This window comes from Pseudopodoces humilis, chromosome 2 (genome assembly GCF_049639895.1).
Source record: "Pseudopodoces humilis isolate 2021_Gansu_Grassland_sample_001 chromosome 2, ASM4963989v1, whole genome shotgun sequence".
Classification (NCBI taxonomy): domain Eukaryota; kingdom Metazoa; phylum Chordata; class Aves; order Passeriformes; family Paridae; genus Pseudopodoces; species Pseudopodoces humilis.
Window position 1 is genome coordinate 15,183,778 of NC_142201.1, and position 21,252 is coordinate 15,205,029.

General features: G+C 40.1%; 1 protein-coding gene across 3 annotated transcripts in view; it reads left to right on the forward strand.

Annotated features, from left to right (window-relative positions):
* PHKA2 (phosphorylase kinase regulatory subunit alpha 2) overlaps positions 1 to 21,252 on the forward strand; it is a 45,408-nt gene that overhangs the window by 847 nt on the left and 23,309 nt on the right. For 2 of the 3 annotated variants that reach the window (XM_014251039.2, XM_088050982.1), the window contains exons 2-15: positions 4,324 to 4,482; positions 5,873 to 5,920; positions 6,400 to 6,568; positions 7,384 to 7,466; positions 8,092 to 8,172; positions 9,209 to 9,307; positions 9,625 to 9,771; positions 9,979 to 10,032; positions 10,623 to 10,745; positions 12,706 to 12,801; positions 14,152 to 14,259; positions 14,954 to 15,032; positions 16,423 to 16,557; positions 18,316 to 18,425. In XM_014251039.2, the coding sequence (XP_014106514.1) occupies positions 4,324 to 4,482; positions 5,873 to 5,920; positions 6,400 to 6,568; positions 7,384 to 7,466; positions 8,092 to 8,172; positions 9,209 to 9,307; positions 9,625 to 9,771; positions 9,979 to 10,032; positions 10,623 to 10,745; positions 12,706 to 12,801; positions 14,152 to 14,259; positions 14,954 to 15,032; positions 16,423 to 16,557; positions 18,316 to 18,425 (1,491 nt within the window). Of the gene's footprint in view, positions 1 to 466; positions 534 to 4,323; positions 4,483 to 5,872; positions 5,921 to 6,399; positions 6,569 to 7,383; positions 7,467 to 8,091; positions 8,173 to 9,208; positions 9,308 to 9,624; positions 9,772 to 9,978; positions 10,033 to 10,622; positions 10,746 to 12,705; positions 12,802 to 14,151; positions 14,260 to 14,953; positions 15,033 to 16,422; positions 16,558 to 18,315; positions 18,426 to 21,252 lie in introns of those variants that run through there. The other variant, XM_088050983.1, reaches the window with a different exon arrangement.

A 21,252-nucleotide genomic window follows, 5' to 3' on the forward strand; every position in this document is an offset into this window, starting at 1 on the left:
CTCAGAAGGTGTTCAGCAGTGTCATGCTTTGGTTAAAACAATCTACTATTGAGCAGCAGGGGGTTTTGCACAGATCGGTTACCAAAATATACTTTGTTGATGAGAGTTGTAAGAAACTGGCAAGCAGTGAAAGAAGAGGCTGGGACCCAAATGCAGACTTTTGGTCAGTAAGATTTTTGCCGCTGGCCATTATTTTGACCATAGGGTCCAAATACCTGAGAATTGATGTTTGTGTAGTTATTATAGACTCAGTAGAAAAAAATGCAAGAAATGGTATATGTGGTGTGAAAAGATAATTTTTGGCTCTTGCTGTGCTGGGGTGCAGGAGAAGCTTTTAGTTGTGTTCCCATCTCTCTCTTTTGTCAGCAAATTACCTTGGGCAAGTCACTTTGGCTTCCAGTGCCTGCCTTAATTTCCGTATTGATAAGATGAGGATGCCGATAACAGCTTCCATTAGGAACCTCTGAGATTCAGAACTCAAACATGCCCCATGAAGGCCTTGATGATATTAATATTTAACAATAGTAAAAAGGGTAAGTAAGTGGTAATACAGGGGTTCATACTGGGGACCCAGAATTTTGTAATTGCTGTTTAAAGCAATAGGATGAGTATTCATGGTTGTGTATTGCCTTTTCCACTAAAGGCTCAATGTGTGGGAGAATTCAGAGGTGGGGAAAGGAGGTAAGTAAGTTTTCTTCTTTGTGTGGAAAGGCTAGCAGCAAGGCAGAGGATCAGTGGTATCTCAAGAGGACCCAGAGAGATGCTCAAGGCACATTTCTAGATTTTTAAAAAATATATTTATAGTCTTTTTGTTTTTTTCACTGCAATAGATTGAAAATGTTGTGTTCATGTTAGTTGGGCAAGTTAGGAAGGTTGTCTTTGGGCCACGTGCAACTATGTCTTTCTTGGGATTAGAAAGTCTGTGGCTGGATGGACTTGGATGCTGCTGCTTCACTGCTGCTGGTGCCTTCTTAGTGCCTCTCAGGAAGGATCCAGGGAGGTGAGTTTTAGCCATGGGTTTGCCCAGGAGCAGCCTGGCAGAAGAACCAGGTGTTTAAAATGCTTCTGAGTTGTCGCTGCTCAGCAGGGGTTGATGTGTGACTGTGACCCTGCACCTCCCATGCACAGCTGTGGGAATGCAGCCTTGACACATCAGCTGCTGTGCTCTGACAGAGGGCAGTGACACGCTCAGCTCTGTGGGGTGCAGCAAGGTCAACACGGAGTGTGCACAGAACACTGGGCCTTGATCAGGTGTTTAATACATCAGGAGCTAGGTTTCTCAGTAGCAGCAATCTTGTGCTCATTCCAATCACTCTAAATCAATGTGATTTTAGAGGCAATTTTTAATGCAGGATATCTGTGCTACCAGGGAGATGTGTTCAAAGGACAGGTTCAACTGCACCAGGGCTGACAGTTTTCTCTGTGTGGCACTTTGCAGGATCAGGTCTGTAGCAAACCTTTTCCTGTTTTGCAGATGTTGCATTGTCCTTGTCAGTCCCTGTAACATGCACTGTGATAGTTACCATTCTGTTAAAGGTTGTAAAAGGAGGATAAGACCGGAATACTGGCTCCTGCCTGTGGGGGGCCTGCCATCTGTTGCATATACCCCCAGGGACAGAGGGGTCAGAGGAATGCTTTAGTGCTGAAGCAGAGCAGACATTGAAAAGCACCACCAGAAGGATGTTCTCAGCTGCTTATTACACCTGTTGAATTGAATGACATAAGAAAGAAATGTGAATCTTCAGATTCGAAAATAGTAAAACTTAACAACTACATACATTTTAAGTATTGCTGTGGTACTGTAAGTGAAAACCACATGGACCTGATAAGGAAAGCTCATACCTTTATTGGTAACACAAACTGTGGTACGGAATCACATTGGAAGGGACTCAAAAGAGTTGTCAAGTCCAACTCCTGGCCCTGCACAGGACCGTCCCCAAGACTCACTCACATCATGTTACATCTGGTTTCACAAGCAAATCTACAAGCCTTGCTAGAGTTTACCTCAGTTTTCAGATCAATGAGAACATCTGTTTATTTTGCACCTTTCAGCAAGATGCTAAATTACTTGCTTTGCTGCTCTTGTTAGAACCCCACTGGTTTTGTGTCTGTCCTGCTGAAATTCTTATTGATACCTGCTGCCCTGTAGGAACTGGTGTGTTTTGTGGTTTGGGTTCTTGGGGGGCCTTTTTGTCTCCAGACTGAGGGATAGATTTAAAAATAGGTTTGGCATGATACAACAGTTTAAAGTCTTAGTCCAGCAATCAGCTTTCTGTTGCAGTGCTCTCAGCTGGCAGCCCATGGTGCTGATAAAATTCTTTGCTCTGTGGATCTTACGTGCAGTGTGATATGCAGGATGAGACCTGCATCACTGCATAGATGGAATGCTTGAAGTACTAGTTAAGCTAAAATCCCTTTGACATCAGTGGGATTAAGTGGGACTCAGTGTTTCTGTGGGCTCTTTAGGACCTTGTAAGCGCTGTAGTTTTCATATGGCATCAGCTGGTAACAAAAGGAAGTAATTGTCTTTTTTAAGAGAAAACACTTCTAAAAAAGCCAAAACAAAACCACTTAAAATATTAATTAGTATATTACATTGTTCTGCTAACATTCTGAATGTGCATGAGGAAAGACATTAGTGTACTGTCAGTCCATGAGAGCCAGCCCCAGTGTGTAGCAAAAGCTGGGACCAACTTGTAGAGGAATCAAAGGTGGTGAAATTGTGATAGCTGCCTGTGGGTGTGTTTAAAACAACCTCTTGAGGTAGGCAAGTCCCTCCCTGAGAGCTTTTAAAGGCTTTTAATAGGCTTTTAAAGTCTTAGATGGGCCATTTCTCTGGGATTTCCATTTTGCTACCCAGAGGCAGTTTTATTTTTCAACTGGTAACTAGCACAGCATGGAGAGTAGGGAAAAGTAAACCAAAACGGTCATTTCTCAGACAGCAGAGTGACCTCTATCAAGCCAGGGCTGCAGAGGAGTAGATGTTTGTTGTCCTGCATTGGAGGGAGGAAAAAGTAGTGTCGTCTACAAATGCTGGGAGTATGCGGTCTGCCTTTTGAGGCCCTGGTTTTGTCATGTGGGCACAGTGCTGAACTGGGACTTATGTTACTCCGTGTTTGACTTTTCAAAATTAAAAAGAAGTTTTTTAAGTTGTTTGCATTCATATGTGCTACTTTCCCCATCAAACAGGTGAGCAGGCGTGCATCAGCTGTCACTTGGTTTATGAAGACCTTGCTGAGGTGGGGTTGTTGCAGCAGAACTTCATTTTTACTCTGAATGAGCCACTAGGCATTGCTGTATTAAATCATAACAGTAGGGCTGACTGTGCCAGATCATTTCCTGTCAGGCTGTCACCCCTGTGCTGCTCAGTGGTCACATGCAGAGACCAGGAAATTGTAACTGAAGCCCCATCCCCTCAATGAAAAAATTGTGGATGTATGCTCCTAAATTTTACTTTTGTAAAAGTAGTCTTTACTTTTGTAATTTTTTGCCCCTTGTCTCACCAGCATCACCAACTGGTCTTCATTCACTGAAATTTTCTGTAAAGGCTTGATTTGATTGAAAGTTTTATTGACCTTTTGCCTCTTTGTCTCATTTTTTTGTTAGTCAAGAATGTACAGCCAAGAAAGACAGTCTAAGAATAATTAAGGATAGTGAAGTGATGGGAATTAATGATGCAGTGAAAAATTTAATGGAGTATTTGGGATGCAAGAGACTACTCAGTGCTCTGCTTTTCAGACAGTGCTGCTTTTCAGCACCTTCAGAATCTTTTTCCTGTACATTTTCCAAAGCAGGATATAAAACATTCGTTTAGCTGTGATAAAGGCAGCAGGCAGATAATAAAAATACTTTATTAATCTCCTAGAAGATCACTAGTGGTTTTTTACTTTCTCAAGATTATAGCATAACCAGTTACATAGACCAGTTACACAGAGGAGCGTATATCCCACACTCAGTTTCTAGCGTTAGCTCAGTACTTTCTTTTCCTTAAAATAGGTAAAATTTAAATTTCTGTTTCCTTGATGTATTCTGAATTTCACTCAGTGACTTAGCTAGTAATCCTGTGTGGATGAAGATGTCCAGCTGGATGCTGTAAACTTCACAACCGGAAGTGTTCAAATAACTTTTGCATTTTGCTTGTGTGAGTTTGGGAAGGAAGGATGAGATCTCACTTCTGTTGTGAAATCATGAGCAGCTGCAACATGCACTTAGCATGAAATCATCTTTAGTTTGTTGCCCTTAAATAAAGAAAGAAGTGATGCTTCTTAGCAGATGGGGCTTGAGGTGGTAATGTTTGTTCTTTATTCCTTCTGCCGTGGTTAGAACCCAGTGACGGGGCTGCTTTCAGCTGGGGCGGACCATAAGGATGCCTGGGTACGGGACAACATCTACAGCATCCTGGCAGTGTGGGGGCTGGGAATGGCGTATCGGAAGAATGCGGACCGGGATGAGGATAAAGCCAAAGCCTACGAGCTCGAGCAGGTGCGTCAAAACTTGGCAGAAACCAGTTCCACTGTTTGGGTTTTCTTACTGTAGTGTTTTTGGAGAGTGCATTCACACTGCTGCTGTGTCTAGGATCTGGAAGGGTTTTTCCAGCTTGGAGTATGTTCCAAAGACAGCAACGTCCATGCAGTGTGTTGCATGCAGTATCCCTGGCAACCTTCTGGCAAGGAGGATTTGAAGAACTGGATGACAGAATGGCTAACATCTGAATTTAACTACAAGCAAAACAAATGTAGAAGTCAAACTTCCATCACTTGGCTGATTGTTGAAAATTAGGCTTCTGAGAGATTTTGTGCTGTGATTTACAATCCTCTCTCTGATTAAACCTTGAGGTCCCTCATGAGGTGTGTTACGGAGCAGAAAATCAAGCCTAGGCTGCTTGGATTTTACAGCAATTTTTCTGCTAGACCATTCTTCCTCATAAAGAGGAGCATGCCATTTAAAGTAGAAGTCTTTGGAATGTGCACGGAGGTTGTACGTGGTGTGTAGGCATGTTTGGTCATAGCAGAGAAGGTAACAATCTCCAGACTGAGAAGATCTATGCTGGAGAATTGGAAGGGGACATAACTCACACAGTTAAATACCAAAATCTGCAGCTGGGAATAAGAGTATCAGAAGTGAGAGCATAGACAGAGGTGGGTTAAATGGGAAGTGAGGGACTGTTGGTGTACTGCTTTTGATTTGGAGTCACTGGGTTAATTTTTTGCGGGTATGTCCTGCTTGAACCAGGGGGGTCCATGGTGACAGAATAACCTTGACTCAGTTTGCATGATAATGTCTTGAGGCTGTATTTTTGGGGTGAAAAGGTGGGGTTGATTATTTAATGCACAATCTTGCACTTCTCTACATTCACATTTACAGCCCTTTCTCTACTAGTCACTTGATTTTTGTTACACTGTTTAAAGAACAGAAGAAGCTCTACAGGTTTTGCAGTCATGTCAGTGTATTGAAGTCACCTACCAATGTTCCCTACATCTGTCACTCAAAAAGTTATTATTAGTATTAATATTCTTACAAGACATGGCATTCTTCTTACTTCCTTTAGCTGGATAGAAGAACCACAGAGAGTTGTTCCACAGCTCAGAGAGGAGGACCTTTGGGTAAAGACTTCTCCTAGATAGGGATGAAGGAGTAAAATCTAATCAGTGTATTAAAAACAAACAAACAAACAAAACCCCCCCAAAACCAAAAAACAAACAAAAACAAAACAAAAAAAAAACCAAAAAAGCATGCAAAACATTTTGGGCAAATGCACATTCTTTTTTACCTTTGGCAGGACATTAGTAGAGGGTGTGAATGAATACTTTTGAATGTTTTTTGTAAGAGCTGATGAGGCTGAAAGTGCCTCTGGTCTGTTTTGTTTCTGCAGAATGTTGTGAAGCTGATGCGGGGACTCTTGCAGTGCATGATGAGACAGGTAATGCCATAGAATTGAGTTGAATTAGTAGATATTGTATTTACAAAGCATTTCATTGAAGTAGTTCTTGTGTCTTCTGAGGAGTGACTTATTTTGTGTGTGTGCAGAGGATAGTGTGGGGAGTCTTAAGACTCGAGCAAAACACGGACCTTGCTTCCACTTCCTGTCCAAGTAATGTTTTGAGATTGTGCTTGTAGCAAATCAGACTTTTGCCTTTGCAAACTGATTTTCCCCAAGATGCATGCCTGTAGTTTAGATCTGAACTCAACAAGGTAATTTAATTGTATTCTTTCCTGTAGAGATGTGGATTTAACTGGAGTCTAAAGTCAGAGTTTTGTTTAAGCCCTCTGATCAATCAAAACTTAGTAACAGGATTAAGACCTCAAGATTCTCCTCACCTAAGTAAAGTTGTTAATTTTGAAATAATTTGGAGAATTTCCTCTGAAATGTTTCAGATTTGAGATTTGTGACGTTTTTAGGTGGATAAGGTAGAGAAGTTCAAACGCACTCAGAGTACCAAAGACTGCCTCCATGCCAAGTATAACTCTGCGACTTGTGCCACGGTGGTTGGGGATGACCAGTGGGGGCATCTACAAGTGGATGCAACTTCCCTGTACTTGCTCTTCTTGGCACAGATGACTGCATCAGGTAAGAAGAAGATATTTTTGCCTTTTGCTGCAGCCTTTTCTATTCCAGCTTTTATTTATAAAAGGAAAAAAAAAAAGTAGTAACCAGCTTCAAAGATCTTTACATAATTATTACTCAGAAGCAAGTCATGTTTCTCTGGAAAAGAGATACGCCTTACTTGGAATTTCATGTTTATAGTAATTGTCAGTGTCTATGCCCTTAGTCAAGGCATCAAATACATGAGATATTTACAATCATGTCAGAGAAGTCTCATGTTTAAAGACTTCGTAGGGGACAGCCACATTTCTTCACAGAGTGACAACATCAAGTCAGGTGCACTTTTGCCATCAGTGTTTCTTCTCTTACTGGTGCTGTTTTATCTTGTCTTCTTCTTAATTCTACTCCTCCTGTGAGGATAAGGATTTTTTTCCTTAGATGTTTTTCTGTCCTTGAAGCTCCTTGCAGTTGATTCCGGCAGAGCAGGCACCGCATCATCTTGAAGGATCCTAGGAAGAGCACTAAGCAGGCAGAGGGCTGGGGAGCTGTAGGAATTGATATGCCCTGGAGAGCCAGAGCTGGCTCAGGTGCCTCTGCTTTATACCCATGGTCTGAGTGTCACTCTCACAGAGGTGGTTTTTGGTTGGTTTTTGAAGCAGTCTGTATTTGTGGGGTTGAAGTATTTTGTCAGTGGCAAGTGTTGAGGCTTGCTGCCTGATCTTTGGAAACCATGAGTTTTTCCTTTGATTTCAGTGGGCAGGGGTTGGTAGCAAATAAACAAAAGCATGAAGAGTAGCTGATACAGTTCTGATACAAGATAATTCTCTTGTTTTGATCAGGGCTACGTATTATCTTCACCCTTGATGAAGTTACCTTTATCCAGAATCTTGTTTTTTACATAGAAGCTGCCTACAAAGTTGCTGTAAGTAGTTATTTATATGTAAATCATCTGAACACTGCTCAGGTGTGGGTGGAAAATGATTTATTGCTGAAGAAGTAAAATAGGGACTTGTTTTTTCCATGGGAAGATATCAGAACCTGTCAGTACTTTACACTGTGAGCAGCATCTTTGGAGATGTTGGGAGAGCTGTAGAGGATTTACTGCTTGCGTGGGTGAGGTATACTTGGTCGATCATAATAATGGGGGGTTTTATTGATAATTAATGATGTGTCCTGATGTCTAATTGTAAGTCTTGTGGGCCTTTCTAGAAAGGGCTGGTTGTTAGCAAACCAAATTGAAGGAACACGGGGAGGAAAATGCACAGGAGGAGGGTTAAAGGGCATTGTGTGTTCTATGAAGGCAGTGATTCATGACTGAATATGTGATCCTGCTGGGGTATATTTTTACGTGCTACTTTTCAAACTTGAGAAGGGTCTCTTTTGAGACTTGGAGCACCTTTCCTTCTTCTTTCCTTTTTTTTTTTTTTTTTTTTTTGGCAAGTAATAAACTAATTTCATGTAGGGGTGGAGATCTGTTGTGGGAGAGAGGGCAGAAAAGTGCTTTTGTATATAATCATGCTATTTTTTTCTTGATGATGTTGTTGCAGGATTATGGAATTTGGGAGCGTGGTGATAAGACAAACCAAGGAATCCCTGAACTGAATGCAAGCTCTGTAGGGATGGCGAAAGTGAGAATGTCTTCCTGACACTTCCTTCACAGCTGCAGTGTTATGCTCAAGGACTCTGACAAAACTAATGGCTTCCTTTGCATGGTCTTCTTGACCACTGCAATAGGTAGCTGATTGTATAAGAATTTTTGTTTAGGTGTGAGTATTTTTTAGTGTAGAATCCTTGAGATAACAGCTCTCATTGAAGGACCTCAGCACCGTTGTTCCAGGGATTGCAAGAATGGTACCAGATTAATTGAACCACAAATCTGACAGATTCAGTGAGATGCAGTCTTATAAAGTGGCCTCTGATTTTCTTTCCCTCTTCCTTAATTCTTCAGCCTCAGTGTCATATGTGATGTTGTCATGGTAAGATTAAGTCACATGTAAATTCTAAAAAACGGCAGAATATCAGTTTAAGAGATTTTCTACAAGTAGTTTAGAGAGAAAAATAAATGAAGATATACTTGAAAGAAAGTAGACGCTTCTGGTTCCCTCATAGCACAAGATCACAGAGATACAAAATGAAGTTCAGAAGGCCATAAATGTAAATGTGCAATTTACAACTACCTCATTACATGGTGTCTGAAGGATAGACAGAAGACAAATATCATTAAGGTCAAAGGTGTATTTACCTTCCAGCAGGATTTATTAGATTTTGTGTGCACTGCAAGAGGGAGAGACTGCTGGTCCTAGCCCCACACTGATATAGGAGGCTGTTTTGGAATATAGGACAGGACAAGCATTTTTACTAAGTACATCAATATTTAGATGATGTCTCAGTGGAAACCTAGGTCCCAATTTTTTAGCATTAAATTTGCTTTAAATTGTAGAAAGTATCACCAGTACATCAGTCCTCTATCCTACTAGTTGAAAACCAGAAATAGTTATTTTTTGTAAAATATTGCCAAGCTTCCCTTTAAAGATGAAAAAAATGTCAGTGGGGCAAACTGCTGTCTTAAGTAATTTCTTTCAGAGGTTAAGCACAGGTGCTGGGGTGTATGCTTGGTTTAAAAAATATTTATTGGTTTTGGGTTGTGTTTGGTTTTCTTTAAAGGCTGCTTTGGAAGCAATTGATGAACTAGATCTTTTTGGAGCTCATGGAGGACACAAATCAGTGATTCATGTTCTTCCTGATGAAGTGGAACACTGTCAGGTAAAAATTAGCCTGCTTTTTGCTTTACTAGAGGAAAACCTAACACCCTCTCCCCTTTGTTTATAAATGAAATGTTGATTAACTAAGCCAAGAATGTAACATAATAAGGATGGCTTCGGGCTATGCTGCTCACCCTGTTTCTAGTAGATAGGTGAAACTGAATAGTGTGAAGCATTCTCATTCTCAGTTAAAAATAGCTGCACAGACTTCTCTGTCAGTTTGCAAATAGTGTAGTCTCATTTGCACTTGACATAGTTTTTTGAAGTAGGCAAATTGTTTTACATCCCTCTCTTCTGTTCTTGTCTTGTTTTGCTCAGTCTATTCTGTACTCCATGTTGCCAAGGGCATCCACATCAAAGGAGATAGATGCTGGCCTTCTGTCTATTATTTCTTACCCAGCTTTTGCAGTGGAGGATGTAAACCTTGTTAATGTAACCAAGAGTGAGATCATATCCAAATTGCAGGTAAGGATTTACTTTATTTTTGTTTTCCAAAGAGAGAAGCAGAACCTCTTTCTAAACCAAAAATCCTGATTAAATGAGGGTTGCCAGACTTCATCTGTGCATGAAGAGAGAAAGGAAGATCCCTAAGTGACCCATAATACTCAGCACGTATCTTATGCTTTAGTCTGTGGGGAAGAAGTGTATGGGAAATGTTGTCTGTCTTTACAGGGCCGCTATGGCTGCTGTCGCTTTCTCCGAGATGGCTACAAGACACCCAGAGAGGTACTTCTGATATATATTTATGATGCATATTTTCTGTAAGCACATGGGAAGAATTTTATTTCTTCTTTGTAGACATATCTGTTTTATTTACATGAAGGGGGGAAGTTCTCCATCACTGCTAAAACATCTTAGAGGATTTGGGGGTAATCCAGGTATCCACCCTGGAAAGGACACATATTTGAGGGAGGCTAAGGGTTAAAAAAACAGTTATTAAGGACAGAACTTAATTAAAGCATCATAAAGACCACAGGACAATAATTCTGTAAGAATTAACCCTTTGATATGCTTATGGTGTCTAAGATGAAGTGGTATCTCTGAAACATCCCAAAATATCTTTGAACTGAGATAGAGCCAAAATAATTTGGGAGACACTTAGATCCCGAGACTAGGAAGGATTGATTTGTCTAGAGAACCATTAAATGAGTTTGAGAGTGGATGTGACAAAGAAGTCAAGAGACTGCATGGATACTATTTCTGGTGGGTTTATTGATTTCTATGTTTTAATTTGTATAAAATAGGCTACCATTATGATTGGAATATAAGTGCCTAATTTAGCATTGTGACTAAATGAATGTGGTTGAATTTTTTAGGATCCAAGCAGGCTGCACTATGATCCTGCTGAGCTCAAGCTCTTTGAGAATATAGAATGTGAGTGGCCAGTATTCTGGACATACTTCCTAATAGATGGAATATTTAATGAGGACAAAATCCAGGTGAGGAAAGAAGAAATTGCTTTCAAATTGCAAAACCATTTGCCCACAGTATTTTGTAACTTTGTTCTGTGTTTGTTTTGGGCATTATTTGGATACCCCATTAACAGAGTGGAATAGTCTTCAGCCAATTTCACCTACCTGGGGAGTTCATGACATGATGGAGGCAGCAGGGTTGTGCGCACTGGGGCCTGGTTGCCCTCTCCCTACCAGGTTGAGTGGATCTGTTAGCTGGGGTGGTAAAACTGGGCTGAACAGGCTTTATTTGCCTGATTTTGTCTTATCACCAACCTTGATGCCCCTTTCACAATTACTTCAGGATGACACAAGCTTCTTTTTCCCCAACCTTTCTGGCTTGGCTGCTGAGAAGAAGATTCGTAGCACTTTCAGTCTTTTTGCACATTCAGAGAGATTTGGGATTGGCTTATGTGAGGCAATTTCATTTTCACTAATTCCTTAAGTCACTTCATGCCATTACTGTGCCAGAGACATCCAGTTGTTGGGGACCTAAATTGATTGTAGCCCTCCAAAGGTTATGGTGGGACCAGGGGAGTGTTGGTGAGCTAAGGAGCAGCAAGTAGCCAGGAGTAAATGCATTCATACCAGAACTTCTGAAGATTGGTAGCTTGAAAGAAATAAAAAATATATGTGATTTAAAATTGCCTAGTATGCAGGGGGATAGGGGATCACTAAACTCCTTAAAAAATTGAAATGTCATCACAAACAATTCAGAGAATTTCAGACCAAAGAGCCCTCTTTCTGTGTCAGATGTTGCAAATCAAGTGAAATTCCTCCTGACACTAGACACATAAACTGTTTTCCTGAACACCGTAAAAGTAGTCTGGTGAAGAGACAAATGGCATTATTTGATGAGGGGGAAAATCAGAAAGTTTACTGAAACTTCAGTCCTGGCAATAAAATACCACTTCCTGAAGCAGTCTCTAGACCTTAGTTGGATTATCTGGGACAGTATGTACCTGGTTGTTATTTTTAGTGTGCAGATGGACTGTTCTAGGGCATGGTCAGGGCAATTGCTCCCAGTTTTCACTGTTTAAACATAGCTGAATGAGTCACTGAGACATTCAGGTGAATGTCTAGTCCCCAGTTACTGCTGCAAACAAATGGTTTTGCTAGAAAAATAAGCACCCCAAGGACTCAAAAAAAGTGGAGTGGACAGGATACTGAAAATATCAGTGTATGTGAACCTGTGGGTACCTTAATTTGAGTGATCCACTGTACTCAGGAGCAGCAGAAAAAGGATTTCTGAGGCAGGTGCTGGAAGTGCTTGAAAAGTCTCTGAGTAAAAACTTGGAGTGGATAGTTAATAAATGTAACAAACTAAGGAATCTGGTAAAAAGAAAATGTATTACATGTTCTTATCAGTCTGCTATTCCTATTCCTAATATGTTGTCCAGTATCACAAGAAAAGAGGATTTGCTGTCCAGTGAACATAGATATTTTTAAACATTTGAATCTATTTAACCTTTCCTTGTGATAAAATTTTAGTCAAATCAGTTACGAAAAATCTCTGATTTCTCAATCCTGCAAAGCAGAATTCTGTAAGCCACAGACAAATGTTCATGGCATATAGCTAATAATTTATACCTTACACTCTGACAGATACTGGTAGTCTGATGTCTGTGTAACTGCACTGTCATCCGTTGAAAATTGCGTGTAGGACCTGTTCCAGTGACTTTTCAATAGGAGTATATTGGAAGTTTTGTATTGCAGCAATGCGTTGCAGATTGAAGACAAGTGTTCATGTTTCTGTTAACACTGAGATGCTGGAACAGTGTCTGATAATTTGAACCCTGTTCTTCCATCAGCAAGTCATGATTTCTTCATCCCTTTTTTATTTTTTGTATATGTGAACTTCTACTAAGAAAGTACCGTTCAAAAGTACTTTGTTTCAGTTTTGCTGACTGTAATGTGAATTCTCAGTCTCTTTTAAAAATAATTCCAGGTACAAGAGTATAGAGAGGCTCTGGAAGGAATACTTATTAGAGAGAAGAATGGATTAGTACTAATGCCTGAACTGTATGCAGTCCCTCCAGAAAAGGTATTGTGAAAATGCAGTGTCCACTTCAATATGCAAAGTAGAGAGAGCGAGAGGAATGTCAGTCTTACGGTTTTCCTGTGTCTGATGAATCTAAATCAACAATAAAAAAGACTATTACACATTATCATAAAGAGTCCTCTCACAGCTCCTGCTGAGAAATGGTAAACTTTAGGCTTCCAAATGATCACATTTTTTACTTGTAAATTTGAGTGTCTGTGGAAATACTACAGCAGGACTAAAATTTTGCATCTTTAGAGCAAGACACGTATTCAAGAAGTGTTGATAGTGAAACTCAAAGAAGAAATAAAGCATAGACTGTCCTGCCTGTCTAATCCATTGATTGTGCTGCCCTTTTTCAGAGCATGTATGGGAGACAGGTTTCAAATGGTTAGGGTTTGGGCTGGGATTTTTGTTTGGTTTTTTGGGGTATTTTCCCCCACCTTTGCTGTTACTGTTTATCTCATTCTCCCATTGTGACAGAGAAATCCAGACGAGCTTATGTGCTCTTCCATGCTATTTGCCTTTGTATCCCTCCCTGCCAACTTCTTCTCCCACTCCAGACTTCTCAGCCCTCACTCACTAAGGGTGTGGAGCCTCCTGGGTTGGTCTGAGTTGCTCAGCCGACAGCTGATGCCTTGCTCGCAGATCTGAGGTGGAAACTGAATTGCCTTCCTAGTGGGAACAAGCGTGTAAGAGTCCAGAGCCTTCTTGTGAATTTTGATATGATGATAATGATCTGAAAAACATGCCACATAAACAGGGTAGATTTTGTCTGTCTATAAAAGAAATATGAAATGGCTGCCTCAAGATGTAATCTGGGAGGGTTTTTGCCCTGCCCTCAATAGATCTGTACACTGTAAAACTAAGGCAGTTTTTCTAAATTAGTAAGTCTAGTCTTAATTTTTCTATTGACCATCCTTGCTAACAGAGGAAAGGTGGAATAATCTTAATATTGGAAAGCACCTTTGCTTCAGAAATCTGGGTAGACATCAGTGAAGTTAAAAGTGTCATCTTGGAAGGGGTTGGAAAGCAGATACCCAGTTACCTATGAGCAGCCCAGAGGGAAGGCAGCAAAGGCATGGTGAGAAGAAAGTGGAAGAGCTAATACCTAAGCTGTAATTGCATGTGGAGTCCCCATTCATCCTCCAGCTTTGAAGGGTGGGAAGAGGTACAAAAAGGAAGTGTAGTCCTTGTCCCAGAAAATGTGGAGCCTTGAAAGTGAAACCATGGCATCTCTATGTCAGTAGTAAGGGCAGGCTTGAAAGGGTTGATGTCTGCAAATACTTACATGTTATTGATTGCTCCTCACAACTTTAGGGTAATTTTTTTTGCTTATGTATTTGTTTTCAGGTGGATGAGGAGTATGAAAATCCTCACTCGGTGGATCGTGTCCCAGTGGGAAAGCTGCCGCATCTTTGGGGCCAATCATTGTATGTCCTGAGCTGCCTGTTAGCAGAGGTAATTATTTCTTGCATAGTAGATAAACTTGTATTTCATTTTGTTTGAGATGGCTTGGACTTTAAGTACAGTTTGGTTGACAGGTAAAGGACTGTGTGTTTTCTAGTAGGAACATGAAAAGCTGACTCTGAGCTTTCAGGACCTTTTTTTTTTTTTTTCTAATATAGCTGTGCAATTGTCTGTTTCTAATGAAGCTCAGTAAGTTGTCACATGGTCTGGGTATATGGTTAGAATAGAAGAGTATGCTCAGACTGACTTGGCTGTTCCAGAGCCAGGATTTTGGGCCATTTCAGCTTTACTAGGCTATTCCTTGCTCTATGGCATGATGTATCTATTAGTCAGACACATTAAAGTCAGACTAGTTAAAAGAAGCACAAATAGCTCTATGGAGCTGCCAAAAAAAATCACTTTCCTGGTTAAATTATGTCAGTGCTCTAACTCTGAAACAGGAATTATGAATGCAGATCGTGTCAGTCAGAACCATTTTCTTGTTGTTCCAAAAAATATTGCAGCCATTGTTTTTATTGAATGTACTACTTAATGGACAGGGTAGATAAACCAGGCTTTAAGTCCTGCTGTTTTTTATTTTGAAAAAAATATGAAAATTAGTTAGGATTTATTCTATATGTCAGAAGCCTTTTACTTGAATTCTGTTTTTTCCCTTACTTCTTTCTTTCTTTTGCATTTGTTTTAGGGATTTCTTGCCGCAGGTGAAATTGATCCCTTAAACAGGAGATTTTCCACTGGTTTTAAACCTGATGTTGTGGTACAAGGTGAGGGAATTTTGTGAACATTCTGTGTGAATTGAATCATGTGATGGCCAAGTCCCTGTGTACAGGAGAGATTAAAGATGTATTTAAAAATAATGTGAATTTTTTTTTGCATGGGGCATAGATGTTTTGATGACACTATGAGAAGAAGGAGTTTGTTTGCCTAGCTGCCTTTTTCCGGGAGGGAAGATCAGGTTTAAGGCACTTTTTTAAAAAAAGTATTCGTTAGAATTTTAAGATGTGTCTGGCATTGGAGAGTGGCAAACTTAATCTTGTAGTGAAAAGGAAAATCTAGGCAGCTTCTAGAAAGAACAAGAAGGACTGGCAGGAGGTGTATCAGGTTAATCAGTTCCATGTAGCCCCTTTTCAGAAGAACCAGAGAGTACTGAGTGTGGAGGATCCCTCTACACAGAGGTGAGGCAGCAGGAGTTACCAGCTGCTGCAGGGAGTGGCCTCTTTAGTTTGTGCAAGAACAGCCAAAACCAGAAATCAAGTAGAGAGCAAACAGCAGATCAGGTCTAAAAGATCCATGGCCTGAACCGCTCTGAAAGAGCAACCAGCTCATTTATCAGGAGCAGCCTTTGTCAAGGATACTGTGACCTGGGCTGGTGCTTGTTTACCCCCTGTTGATGCCTCATGGGAGTAGCATTTCGTTATTTTGAAGTGCTTCATTTCCAACAGAAATAGAAGTGCTTATTTTTAGCATTCTTTGGCAAGTATTCACAATACAAAGAAAAGTACTTCATTAGTCCAAATCAGTAAGCCACTTACCATGAGCAAAACTTCAGGTGGGACAAGAGATGAGTTCTGGGCCTGGATTGTAAATTCCTCTCATTAGGGATTACTTTTCTCCCTACCGCTGCCATTTTGTGTCCTCTGAAACATTTATTGCTATACAAGTGACAGCACCGGTTCCCCAGTGCCTTGCCTGCATTGTTACAGTGTTCTGCGTTAAAATAACAAAGATTTTTCATGTCCCTTTCCCCTTTCTAGGGGGAAAGCCCTAAAAGAGACTCTGCTAAAAGAGACTGTGTGATCCAAACTAGTGGTACTTAAATAAATCGGAAGCAACTGATTTAAGTCTCCAAGAACCTCAGCAGCTCTGACCCTGCTTTGAGCAGGAGGTTTGGATAGAGACTTTAGAGGACTCTTTTGACCCTTCTGACCACCTGTCCAAAGTGGACAGGAATGGCAAGAAATACTGAGGAATAGAAGATTAAAATCAGTCAGGAGCCCTATTGCAATCCCTTTTGATTTCATGAACCCATAAATTAAGAAAAAAGTGAGGCCTTTGTGCCTCTTTAGTTAGCTAAATGCATTTGTTGAGAGGTACAGTCAGTTAAAAAGAGCAGAACATTGGTATTTACTTGTGTTTCTGTTTTCTGTTACACAGTAACTGTTTTGGCAGAATCTAATCAAATTAAGAATCTCTTGCAAGACCGTGGAATCGATGTTCAGAGCATTGCTGACATCCATCCTCTCAGAGTGCAGCCAGCTCGCATCCTCAGCAACCTCTACACTATGCTGGGTAAGTATTACAACACAGAAGCCTCTTAGTGCAAGTGCAAGCTTAACCAGCTTTGAATTTCTGTCTTAAATACAGGACTCAAACAGGGGAAAAAAAATAACCTCATTAGAAATGGTGTCAAAAATACAAGTTTCCCTGTGCCCTTGGAGTTAGACAAAAATGGACTCTTCTTTTGTCCTCCAGAAACTACTTCCACAAAGAAACTGGCTTTTGAAAAAATACCTGGAAAAACACAGAAGAGAAAAAATTAAATCTTTTTCCTGTGAGAACTTAAAATATTTGAGTCTGGAAACTGGGAAGTATGATTTTTGTCTTCCCAGCAGGCAGTCTGGGAAGTTTTCTGCTCCAAATCAGGGAAGCTGTGCTGCTATCAGAGCATCTTTGGGCTGTCAGGTTCTTGCTCAAGTTCCTCCCAGCCCGGAGCTGAGATAAGCTGCTGAAGCTTTCTGTCTCTGTTGGAAACCCAGAAGCCTTCAGGGCTTTTCTAAACAGAGAACTTTAAATACATTCCAGTTCCTCACCAGTGGCTCTCAAGTCCTGTTTTCCTCAGAGCTGGAATTGAATTTAAATAAATGTCCCAAAGCTCTGACTGGTTCTAGTTGTTAAGTCTTTTCATAACTGGTTCTTAATAGTCCTTGCTGGATTTGGTTCTTGGTGGAAAGTTTGTTACATGTATTCCTAATTTAACTTAGTTTTACTTCTTCAGGCATGCCAGCAACTCATGACTCAGAATTGTGGATACTGCTATAAAGTAGAATTGAAGTGGGGTGACTCAGCACTGGTAGATTCCTTTGCTGTGTGGACAAGGGGAGATGTATCCTGCTTCTCTGTCAGTTTGGAGCATGTTCCCATGGCGCTTTGGTTACAGATAATGCTGAGGCTGCTCATGGGTTGAACTTTTTTTGTTGTGGTGGTTTTTGTTTGTAAGGTTTGTTTTTTTGTTTTAACAGGGAGTTTTTTTTGGAATCATTCGAAGTAATGGGGCCTTTAGATAAATTTGAGAAAGAATGCCCTTTACACTGAGAAATTATATATGTTGCTTCTGTGAAATAATCTGTCTCTTCACCTCAAAGTTCTTTAAAAAACTGAAACATTTGTGGGCTTTCCTGAGGCTTACATTTATTTTATTATAATTCATAATAGCTTTCTTTCTATAGTGGGGGGGCATGAGTAGGATTTGATACTTTGTTTTTAACAATGACTTTGGGAATGTTCACAATAGTATTTTTTCAGGCACATGGTTGTTTGGTTCCTATTCCCTGTCAGAAAGCTTCAAGTCAGCTCTTGAATGCTAGTGCAAAGGTTGTAGTGTGGGTAATTTGCTAATAGGCTCTGCTGAGAAAACTGAAGCTTACTAAAGCCTGGTGAAAATCTGTCATTGTATTTGGATGTACTCTGTGTGTTGATTTAGCCTGCAGGCATGAGTTTTTATGGTCCTATATTGAAAACACTAGAATTTCTGGATTATGTTGATGGCCTTGTTTTTGTAATATCTCATCTCCTGTCTGTGGGTACTGAGCAATTATGGTAATTATAAGACCACATCCATGGTCAGTGAAGCCAAAATTTTAATTTTTAATCAGGCCTTTGAAGGACTCTGGCTGTTTGCTACAAAACCAGTTTGTAGCCTCACACTCTGTCACTGGTTTTCTGCCTTACTGGTATTAGTGGAGTAAATTTTCCTGTCTAAATTGGTTAGTTTGAAAAACAACACAGAAAATGTTAGCTGAGATTTTTTTATTTCTCTTTCCTTTCCAGGCCGGAACAAGAACATGAAATTAAGTGGCCGACCACATCGACACATTGGAGTGTTGGGCACCTCCAAGCTCTATGTGATAAGAAATCAAATATTTGCTTTTACCCCTCAAGTAAGCATGTAAAATTGGCAGGAAAATCACTCCTTTCTTAATGGTGAATCATTAGTGAAGCACTTTGCTTTTCCCTGCTGTCATTGTACCTTAGGTAGAACAGGGCTGACGCAGCAGATGTGCTTTACTTTGTAGGGTTTTTAAGAGCGTGGGGTGATCAGCATGGTAGAAGTGCTGATAAATCTCTTTTCCATATACAGAGTCTCGTTTCTTTGGCTTCTGGCTTAGGAGAACACAATGAATCAATAGTACGAAGTTGTTACTGATCTCTGCCCACACCAACATTCTAATTAATGAAATAGTTTCTACAGAAATAGATCGCTTACTGTATCTTTCTACCAATTGCTTTGATGAAAAATTTAGTACCACATAATTCTGCCAAATACCATAACCCCTAGGAGGTAAAGCTGTGATCTTTTCATTATATTGTTGAAAGGGTCAGTAGTGCTGAGAAATGGATGTTCTGTCTTTTTCTCGTTAGTTTTTTCAGTGTTGCTGGAAGTTTGGATACTCACAGAATCAATGGCCTCCTGTTTATACATCTAATGAAATGCACCGCACTTATTTCAATAGAATTATTCCAGCAGTTGGTACTAAATGGCCAGGGAGTGACCTGCTCCAAGCATGTACAACTGATGCAGGATAAAGAATGCATCCACCCTTCTAAACAGATGTTTGACTAATGAAGTCTTTAAACTCCAGCTGAAGGCATTCAGTGGACTCTGTAGAAGGCTTCTGTACTACCTCATAATGTCCAAACAAATCAGATTTACTGCAAAAATTGTAGATCCTTTTTCATTCTTCCCCATGCCAGTTGGTCACAAGCAGCTTTATAGAATGTTGTGTTACTTCCCTGTGCCAATTTTCACTTTTGCAAATAAGGGAAAAATTCCTTAGAGCTGTGATTTTTTCCAAAATACCTCTTGGTACACATCTTACTATGTAAGTAGGATCCAGTATTCCCTCTAAAATCTTGTCTTGTATCAAACAAGAACATACTAATTAGGATATTCCAAAATGGCATTTATATTTATATTTATATTTATATTTATATTTATATTTATATTTATATTTATATTTATATTTATATTTATATTTATATTTATATTTAACAACAGTGACAGTTCCTGCTTATTCCATGGTTTACTAAAACTCCATAACATTTTCCATTGTACTTTGAAGCCAGACAAAGTAACTGTCCTGGGGTAACTTTATGATACTGGTATCCCCAATCGTCTGGTTTATGTTATATATTAAGTTCTGCACCTTTAAGACTGGCTTTAAGAGCAAGAGAGGGGGAAGAAGAAGCGCGCAGTTTGTGTTAAGGAAAAACATCACTCCCACACATCCCGCTCCTAGACTGTAGTGTCTGCAGCACGGACAGACAGCGGGACAGAGCTTCTCTCTGGATTTTAGTTAGTTTTAGCTAGCTGAGGCAGAGGAGTTCCCTAGACCTTTGTTTGTTTTTTTTCCCAATTTTCTTGGATCTGTGCAAGCCTGCTCTAGACTGAACACCCAGCTAAACCCCGGGAGCTCACGCCTGTGGCCCACCGGGGCCTGGGCCTCGGCACTTTCCAGCGCCGGAGGGACTGATAAAAACCTGAGCGAGCCGAGCTACACCACATGAAAAGGACTTTTCTTCCTAGACTTACCATCCCATCGAACAGCAAGAAGTTTTATTATTTAATATTAATCAATTTCTGTTAAATAAACAGCTTTTTCCACTTCTCTCTAAAGAATTTTTTTTCTTTTCCCGGACCAGTTAGTGGGGAGGGGCATTTCCCTGGGGAAATCCCCATTTGGAGTTTTCCTTCCTAATTTGCCCTAAACTAAGACAGTAACTAACTTTTTTTTTTGAGGTGGATGGAGTTAATGTTTAATGTCACCTTCCTAAGGTTAGCAATTAAATCATCTTGTTGATCTTGACTAGTGTCCACAAATTTTTTGATTTTGTCATTTGTATTTCATTCTCTTTTCTAGTGAAAACATTGATTAGGTGTGGGGCAAAGGCTGACTTCATTCAGATACAGTAATTCTGAAAAAAATGGTTAATAACTACATTTTGAGAACAATTCTAAAAGTTCTGCTTCCTAGGATGTTTTTGTACAGCTCACTAGTGTGAAAATTTGCAGAAGCTGGCAGGTGTCAGCCATTTTCTTTTACTTACCAGCTGGTTGCTCCAAAGAAGGAAATCTGTTGAGATTGGTTTTTGACCATCTTACTTGATCATTTTGTAATTATCTTGGCTGTATCAAATTGCCTTTGTTTTCCTTTGTTTTCATGCACTGGAATTGGGCTTTAAATGGCTCTTCCTTTTTAAAGACAGGCAGTGCGTTTCCTTGTCTCTGGATTTCTGGAACTTTTTCTTCCTGAATTACCAAAGCTAATTGTGAGTGGCTCAAGGATTCTTTTGGCTAGTTCCTGATTCCTCCTGTGAAGAAATTTCTCTGGACTTTGTCAGCTTGAACTTCCATGTTTTTTTATGCACTTACCCCTCCCCAAGGCTTATGGGCTTCCTTAACTTCTGTTGTGGCTGCTTTGACATACTTTCCATTATTTGTCCAGCTTCTTTTGTTCCAGCTCTTGAAGTAGCCATAATAATCTCTTACTGTGTTTCTTGGCTTCCTGCAGCAGTGGGAGCAGAACTTTGCAATTGCACATCTCCTGTACCTTTTTCCTCAGTAACTGCCAGCTTTTCTGTATTCTGCTTGATTCTCAAATGGTTCCCAAGAGACATACAGTTACTGTCTCCCAGTGTCCAACGTGCACTTAAGCCTGTTTATTGTTTTTGTTACTATTGTTAGCTTTTTTCCCACATTTAGAGTAC